This window comes from Poecilia latipinna, unplaced genomic scaffold, assembly GCF_001443285.1.
Source record: "Poecilia latipinna isolate Pla-1442-1.1 unplaced genomic scaffold, P_latipinna-1.0 Scaffold1555, whole genome shotgun sequence".
NCBI classification, from domain to species: Eukaryota; Metazoa; Chordata; class Actinopteri; order Cyprinodontiformes; family Poeciliidae; genus Poecilia; species Poecilia latipinna.
The window spans coordinates 81196-90677 of NW_015114171.1; the positions used below are offsets into that span (position 1 = coordinate 81196).

Here is a 9482-nt window from a genome sequence, read left to right on the forward strand (position 1 = left end):
TTCATGCTTCATGTGTTAATGTGTTCATGCTTCATGTGTTCATGCTTCATGTGTTCATGCTTCATGTGTTAATGTGTTCATGCTTCATGTGTTCATGCTTCATGTGTTCATGCTTCATGTGGTCTCAAGTCTTTGGGGTAAAAGTCCAAATCAAGTCCAAAGTCTCTAATGACTGAAAACATTTTCTCATCCAATCCAGGTTAAAAACCCAAACCTGTGCCGTTTGTCCCCAGATTAACTGTTATATAATAATAATAATAATAATAATAATAATAATAATAATAATAATAATCCTTGAATCCATCATTTTCATAAATAACTAAGAGACTCAGGACTCCAAAGTGAACAAACATCCCGTCTGAATTTCCTCCCTGCCAACAGACGGTTGGATGTTTTCTGGATCTGAGAAGTTTGGGTTGCTGCTTCACCCATGAAGCCCGACTTCACTGGGAGGTAAAGAGAGATGAGGGCGATCAAACCGACAACCTTCCCTCTGCTCCCTCCTACAAAGGCAGCCCCAGCAGCTTCCCATCATGCTCTGCTTCCATTGGTAATCAATGGGCGACTGGTAAAACCCGATCACCAGGGACTGATGGAGGGGATCAATAGCAGCACAAAAATGATGTGAGAAAGTGAAGAAGGAAAACGCTGCAGGAGGAGAGAGAACTCTGAGATGTTTGGTAAATGTGAATAAATATTCCAGCCGCTGCAGCCGAAGGGAAGCGTTCAGCGAGACGAAGGACGGCTGGCAGCGTCCGGGGGACGAACGCTGTCCTTACTGTAAATGTCAGGAGACTGAAAATCTGGGGAAATAATTGAAAACACAATTAAGCTGATAAAGAAAAAAGATTTGAGTCCTGAAACGGTGGCTGCCCTTCCAGCGGGCCGAGTCCAGATGAAGGTTAAGTGTATTTTACCGTCTTAAGACACAGACAGAGCAGCTATCTGCGCCCAGCGTGAACGCCGGGCTTTAATTAGACCGCAGGGGGGGGAGGGGCTGTCCTCACCAGAACCACAACACAACCTGAAGTCCAGAAGGACGAGAAAACAGACCAGCAGAAACTTTCATCTAAACTCTTTAATCTTCTTCATGCTTCACGTTTCACTTCATGTTTGCTGGATGTTTGTGTTGGTTGATCAGCTGGTTCTGCTGGTTCTGGTGGTTCTGCTGGTTCTGGTGGTTCTGCTGGTTCTGGTGGTTCTGGTGGTTCTGGTGGTTCTGGCGGTTCTGGTGGGGTTGAGGGCTGGTTAGTTGGATCCAGTTATGTAGGTGATGGGTTGGTCAGTTTGGTTCTGTTTGTTCAGGTTAGTTACTTTGGTCTACTGGTTTAGTTTAGTTAGGTTGGTTGGTTACGAAGGATCTGATTGGCTGAGTTTTGGTTTGTCAGGTTTGGTGAGTTTGGTTGATCGATTGGGTTTCATTGGTTGGTTTAGTTGAGCTGACTGGTTTGGTTTACTGGTTACTGGTTTATAGTTCTGGTCTCTTTGTGCTCACGTGGTGAAAACTATGAAGAATTAATTGTCTTTAACTCCAGATCAATGAAAGGTGAGGTCCTGCTAATACGGCAGCCATCTTTAATTGGTTTTACAATAAGCACAGAGGAAACATGGTGTCACATAAACAGACACAGAAACAGGAAAAACTCAAGAAATTTGTGTAAATTTTTTCTTAAAACTGCATAAAATCATCACTTCAGAGCGAAACCTAAGTTCAGAAATTACAATATAAAAATGAAAACATTTCATGAGAGAATCTGAAACTGTATCGATTTTTAGTATCAATCTGACTCTGACTTGGTATCAATAGTTTGGATCAATAGTATTTATAGGAAACTGCTCTACATGTTGGACTCTAGTTCCTCAGAGAAACATTCCTCTACATCATCAGTATTTGGAGAAGAGCTTCTTGCTGTAATGTAATAATTTTCCCATCCAGCAGCTGCGTCCCGTCCGGAACGCCGAGGAACAATCAGAGTCGCAGCTCCAACATTTATCTCCACATGAGCTCAATCTGTTCGGAGGAGAAATGTGATCTGACCCGGCCGACCCCCAGGCCGGGATTAGATTAGAACGGGAGCGTGGCGCTTCAGCTAACCAAATCTCAACCGGGCTAATGACACCGGGAGGTGAGGGCCTGCCTGACCTCTGACCTCAATCGCTGGGGAAGAGAGAGGAGAGATATGAAGGGACAAAGATGGCGGAGAAGAGGAAAAGACGGTAGAAGGAAATCCCAGCAGATTTTAGAGGCTAAAATAAAAATATGGTGGAAAAACGTGAGAGTTTCACTGACGTCGATCCAGAACCAGAAGGAAACAAAAACGTCTGCCGGCTCAGTGGAAGTGGGTTTGTTTAGTGGGAAGGTGGCTGGGACCTTTGACCTTGGAGAGGCCGACCTCTCCGTCAGAGGACAGGACGATTCCCAGTTAGCAGAGCCGGGTTTCCCTCTAGTGGGAACCAGCAACACTTCAGCCAACAATTATAGAGGAAATAATAAAAATAAACAGTTTTTATCTGAAAGAGACGCGTTTTAAATTCAAACTGATATTATCCCCAAACTGTGAATCACGTCCTGGATGTGGATAAATCAGCATTAAAGTGTCAAAATGATGTTTTCCAGGCACAAAGTTCTGCAGCAGAACTAATTTCATCCAAACCCAGAGTTCTGGTAATTAGTGCCACCGAGCCGGTTGGATTTAGAAAAAGTGAAATTCATTTTCTGCCTCTTCCCCTATAAATGGGATGTTTCTCAGCAATAAGTCCTGCCCAGACCGTGTGTGTGTGTGTGAGCGTGATGTGGATCCTAATAACATCCCCTGACACAGTTAGAGACATAATTACAGCACACACACACACACACACCGCCAGGTTCAGGTGTGTGTGTGTCTCTGAGGCTCTGCAGCTGTGGCACCGAGCAACAAATGTCATCACATCCTGAACTCTGTGTACATCTGTGTGTGTGTCTGTGTGTGTGTGTGTGTGTGTGTCTGTGTGTGTGTGTGAGACAGGGAGACGACACATTGATGAGATGAGTCTATCGCCGTGGAAACAGCCTGAAGCCAGGTGATTGCACGGCTGTCGTCATGTCTGTCCTTTCGTCTTTGTGTCTTTGAAGGTTTCCCTCCTTTGTCTCGTCTTTAGAGACTTTTTCAAACTCGCAGACGCCTCAGGACGGCGAAACGCTGCAGACGATTTATCCTCATACCCAGTGAAGCACGGCGGTGGTGGGATGATGATCATACGGCTTCACACTGAAGCTAGTAAATATTCAGCAGTGTAACTGGGTAAAGACGGACCCACATTTTCGGCTCCAGAGGTTTTGGTCACTAATTTTCCACAGCAGCATAAATCTGGTGACACGGTGAGTAAGTGTCCAGGGTAAAAAGTGAAAGTGGAGGCTGTGTGTGCAGAGAAGTGGAAGATGTGTGTTTCCACCTGTGCTGCAGGTGTCGGCCGTTTCTCACCTCCCGACCAATAAACGGCTTTTAACACCATTCAGGTTCACTGGATTCAGCGCGGCACCGATGCAGAAACACCGACTGCGCTGGGCTTAAGTACAGAGTCAGCAGAGCAAAGCGGCCGAGTTCAAGCTGCCCAGAGGTGATAAACAAGATCTGTGGTTGCTACGGCGCATCAGGACCACAAACACCAGCAGAGGGCAGATATGAACAGCTCAGCCTTTGCTTTCAGTCTGTCCTTACATCTTCAAAGTGATTCAAAACGGGAGAATAGAAAAAGTTCAGGCTGATCAGAAAAACTGCTGAAACTGCAGTATTTAATGTGTTTAATGTTTAAATACCGCAGTTTGGATGAAACCAACTGATCAGTTTCATCCAAACTGATCAGTTGGTTTTAGATGCTTAGGCAAACATCACAGATTACAGAATAAAACTTTCATTTTTAACTAGAAAATGACAAAAAGTCCATTAATAGTAATTATTCTAGTTTAATTTATATCAGACCACATGGATTAGTTAGGAGTTATTTTTAGTTCACATTGATTTAGCCTAGCTTAGCATAGTTGAGCTGATCTTGGATCAAATATGAGTGGAGGCGTTACATTAGCTTTAGCTGAGCGTAGATTAGCTTAGCATATGCTAGCTGAATCAGTTTGGTTGAATTCATCCAAAGTATTATTTATCTTAGTTTAGGTTAGACTCAGCTTAATTTGTTCAAATTGTAGTTTAATTTAGCTCAGTGCTGTTTAGTTTAGCTCAATTTAGCTTAGCATACTTTAGTTTCAGATAACATTTGTTATGTTTGATGACCTCCACAGTGACATGTGACGTTTTATTAGTTTGAGAGCAGATAAATGACCTCTGCCTGACTTTACATTGTATGTAAACCAGGTTCTTGTGTTTTAACCTGATTGTTGTCGTACCTGCTGTGATGTCGTCGTCGGTCACGTCCATTTCCTCCTCTGGAGCCTTGGTTTCCACTGGCTGAGCCTCCGGAGGGGGCGGGGCTTGAGGCGGGGTCTCTGTTGCTGTTCCAGCTGCGGGAAACGAGCCGAAAGCCTTTGGTTAGGACATGAAAGCAGCAGGTGTTGCTGCAGGCAGCAGGGCGGCAGCGCTGCTGGTGTGAGAGGAAAACCTCATCAGCTGGCCTCATTAAGAGGCTAACTGCTCTGGCTAAGCAGCTAATAAAGGTTTATTGGGCCTCCTGTTACCCAGAGAATAAATGACAGAATTATCTTCGTATTGCCAATTAAGAGCGGATTTTAATTAGCAGCTGAAGCTAATGAATGATAACGCTCTAATAAACGGAGCGGCTAAAGGTAACAGAGTCAACACCGCTCTAATCTGTGGGGAAACACACACACACACACACACACACACACACACACACACACTCTGATAGATGAGTGCAAACACTCCACTGGACACACTGATGTGTGTTTCCTGCAGAAATTTAACAAAGCAAAGAGAAAAAAAGACATCAGTAACTAAAACATCACAAACAATTTCATACGGCTTCATTAGACCAATAAAACACGTCTAATTACAGAGTGTGTAATTACACCGATAAATCCTGGTTAACACAGAGCTTCATGTTCCAATTAACCTGCTGAGACTCTGCAGACAGCTCAGTAACGACTTCACACACACACACACACACACACACACACACTCACACAGACACTCTCTCTCTCTCTCTCTCTCTCTCTCTCTCTCTCTCTGACAGAAGACCAATACGCCGCCTGATTGCTGATTATTCGTCTGGAACATTAAAGTGATAAAAACTTAATTGGACTTAATTAAAACGTAACGGATGCCAGGCTGGGACTGAGCAGAAGGAAAACTGTTTCCACCGGGGAAACTCAGCAGAAAGGTCCGATTCTAACGACGCTCTAATTAACCGGGCAGAACAAGAACATGGCCAGATATTCAGGCTGTTTTCACACTGATGGTCCGCTGGACTCGGTTCCATCTGGGATCAAACATGTTTCATTTCCTGCTGAGTCAAACCAACCAAACAATCTGAAAACCTGTTCCCCTCCTGGCCTGTGGGGGCGCTGCACCAAGAACCGCTGAAGGAAACGACATGATAAAGACACTGAGCGTAACTTCCTTCTTCGCCAAATGGAAACAGAAATGAAGGCTTCAGATTTTTAGTCAAAAAAACTGGAGCCATTTCTCCCGCCAGCGCTAGGCTAGCACGTCTGTCTTAGTTGTGTTTACCCAGAATGCTTTGCACTGTAGTCCACTTCCTGACTAGAGTTCGCATTCACACTGCCAAAGTGAACTAGAGTTGGATTAAGTGGATTAAACAGGGCTGGTGGGATTAGGTTTATTTTAAACAACCATGTTTATTATTTTTACGTTAGAAAACATGGACTGTAATGTTTGGGGACTTAGACGCTGGTATTTTTTATATTTTTACAGTTTTCTTTGAAAAACATTTTACAGAGAAACTGCAGGAGAGAATTAAATTAAGCAGTGGTATTTTAATAATTAAATTAATTACTGTTTTTATTAATTCCAGTTAATGTCTCAGTTTTTGTTATTTTTACTTATAATTTTCCCAGAAGCCTTTGCTCCGTAAGGTAACAGAATCACCTGCAGTCAGACTTTCATGTTTTGTTTCTCCGTTTTTGTTCCAAATGATTTATTTTTCATTTCACAGAGACTGTGAAATGAAAAGGATGTGGAAGCGGAGCGATCCGTGGGCCGCTGCGCTTTAACAACATCAAGAAGTGAATGTTTTAAACAGCAGACAGGAGGAGGAGGTCCAGGAGGTTAACAAGGCATGCTGGGAGCAATGTGTCATGGCTGACATGACAAGCTTGACCTTGGAGCACGCCATCACGCCCCCACCCTCCCACTTATCCTGCACCCCTCCTCCGCCTCCCCCCGTTTCACACTGATGAAACGACGCTGGAGCTCCGCCTGAAAAGCTGCAGACCAAACCTCCAGTTAGCCGAAAACAAACCATTACCACCAGCAGACAGGAACAAACCCAGGATTACTAGAGAACGACTGAAAGAAACCAGAAGATTCTGTTTTACACAACAAAAAAATGTACTTTTAAATCACCAAGAGTGGTGGTGAACTGAAGCATGGTGGCGGCAGCATCATGCTGTGGGGACAGAGATAAGTCCAGGACAATCCTGGAAGAAAACCTCTTAAAGACTGGAGATGATGATGTTGGTATGAGAAAGATGAAGTGGAGGAAAAACTGTAAAATGTTAATTTAGCAACGCAGTTTTTATTTATGAAGCTAAAAATGATGTAAAAAAAAAAAACAAAAGCATGTTGTAGCATTTGCTCACATCGTTAGAAATGTTTTCAGTTTCAGTTGGTTTTGAGTTAATTCTCTCTGAAATGGTTCTGGATTCTGATTAGCTGTTTATTTTACTGAGTAGCCGCTAGCTTTACTTTGATTAGCCGCTAGCTTTACTTTGATTAGCCGCTAGCTTTGACTCTTCTGGTTCTGATTAGCAGTTAGCTTAACTCGTAGTTGCTGTTACAATGAGTCTGATTAGCCTTTAGCTTAACCCAAATTAGTTGCTAGCTTTTTTCTGATTAGCAGTTTATTTCACTGATTAGCCATACGTTTTATTTGATTAGCTAATCAGAGTTAAGCTATCAGTCTGATTAGCGTTTAGTTTGACATGGAAAATGTTTAACCCAAACTCCAGACTGTCCATCCCTGAATTATTCCCACTCTGTGATCTTCTGGAAGCGTCAGAGGAAACGCCGCCGAGTCGAGGCAGCAGCAGCGGCTTCTCTGTCAGACAACAAGCAGAGCCCGGCTGACCTTTCAGCTCTCCTGGAGGCGTTTAAAGGGACAGGACACAAAGGCGGACGGGTCGGTAGGAACCGGCCCGCTAGCGGCGCCTGCAACATGGCGGCTGTGTCTAATTAGCCACAGCAGGCTGGAAGCACGCGGAGGCGGCTAATCGAACAGAACCGCTGCTGAGCGTAACCTGGAAGGCAGATGCTCCAGAAAACAATACAGCAGCAGAGGAGGCGTCCAGGCTGCGGGGTCAAAGGTCACTCACACAGGAAGACATAGACGGACACCCAGAGACCCTCACATTCATGTCCATCCTGTAAACAAAGCCCCCGCATGTTGGCCCCCAGGAGGCAGCAGGTCACTGAGGACGGATCAGGATCAAACTGACCGAGAAAAACTGATCAGCCAGAAACCACTTCCTGTTCCTGCAGCTGCTGCAGCGCCACCTGGGCTCAGTGGAGAAACGAAGGAACTGCAACCAGGAGGCGTAAAAGAACTACGACTAGAGGAACTAGAACTAAATGAACTAGAACTACATGAACTAGAACTACATGAACTAGAACTAGAACTAAAAGAACTAGAACTAAATGAACTAGAACTAAAAGAACTAGAACTAAATGAACTAGAACAAGAACTAAATGAACTAGAACTACATGAACTAGAACTAAATGAACTAAAACTAGAACTAAATGAACCAGAACTACATGAACTAAAACTAGAACTAAATGAACTAGAACTAAATGAACTAGAACTACATGAACTAGAACTACATGAACTAGAACTAGAACTAAAAGAACTAGAACTAAATGAACTAGAACAAGAACTACATGAACTAGAACTAGAACTAAAACAGAAGTTTGGTCTGAAAAAATTGTCTTTTTCTTTCTGTATGTAAACTTTTGGTTTCAGCTGTAAAGGATTCATTCATTCATTCATTCATGTTTGGTTCTATAGAACTGGGTCAACTGGACCCATTTATCATACAGAAACAAACCAAATTCAACTGAATGGACAAAACATTTTCTAAAACCTCCTGACCAGAACCAGAACCAGAACCAGGCCCAGACCCAGACCCAGACCCAGACTGCTGCAGTGGTTCTGTTCCCCTCCAGTCTCTCTGGATTCTTCTGGACCCTCCAGAACCCTCCGGACCACTCCAGAACCCTCCAGAACCCTCCGGACCACTCCAGAACCCTCCAGAACCCTCCGGACCGCTCCAGAACCCTCCGGACCCTCCAGAACCCTCCAGAACCCTCCGGACCCTCCAGAACCCTGCTGGGACTTTTCTGGGTCTCCACCGGCAGCCGGAGTCGTCTTACGGCCCGGCCTGCTCCGGGGATCGGATTCGGTGACCCTTTGACCTCTCTCTATCTCCATCTCCCTCCCTCCCCCGCCTGCGGTCCTGCTGCGGTAACACAACACTGACCGGTGCCCGTTGCTATGGCAACAGCTCCCCCGAGAGACTCCCAGCATCCTCTGCAACCGCGGCTCCTGCGCTCAGACGCATGCAGCATTTCAGGAGGAGGTTTCTAGTAAAGCAAGGTGCAGATTCACCTTTCTTCCCATCAGCAGGTCTAACTATAGCCAGCGGAGCGACGCCAGGGAGCAGAGCGACGCCCGCTTCCTGCACCGCAGCGGCCAATCAGGAGCAGGGAGGCAGCGACATCATCAGAACAAACCAGAAACACGAGACAAGCAGCAGAAATAAAACTGTATGGTGGCGACGGCTTCACCTTTATACTCCTGTCCACCACGACTTTAAAATGTTGTTTATGTCTGATTGATTCATAGAAACCAAATAAAGCTTCATGTGAGGAAGGTCAGAACCTGGACGGGTCAGAACCAGAACCGGATCATTAAACCTTCATTTGACACGTCCACTAAAAACCACTGGAGGATACAGATTCATACGTCACGTTCAGCTGTCACAGAGCTCTGTCCTTCTGACACAGTTAGAAAAAATAAATACAAAGTTAAAGAATAAAGTCACAGAACATCTATCTAAAAGGACTTTTATTTTGAAAACCAAGGAAGGAAAGAAACCAAAACCAAGATGGAGGACAGGAGAGCAGATGGTGAAGTGGATCGAAAAACCAATGATGGATGGATGGATGGATGGATGAATGAATGAATGAATGAATGAATGAATGAATGGATGGATGGATGGATGGATGGATGGATGGATGGATGGATGGATGGATGGATGGATGGATGGATGGTTGGATGGATGGATGGACGGACGATGG

General features: G+C 44.7%; 1 protein-coding gene across 4 annotated transcripts in view; it reads right to left on the reverse strand.

Annotated features, from left to right (window-relative positions):
• Positions 1-9482, reverse strand: part of wdr7 (WD repeat domain 7) — a 92872-nt gene that overhangs the window by 47179 nt on the left and 36211 nt on the right. For all 4 annotated transcript variants that reach the window (XM_015058621.1, XM_015058622.1, XM_015058620.1 and 1 more), the window contains one exon: positions 4379-4492. In XM_015058621.1, the coding sequence (XP_014914107.1) occupies positions 4379-4492 (114 nt within the window). The remainder of the gene's footprint in view (positions 1-4378; positions 4493-9482) is intronic.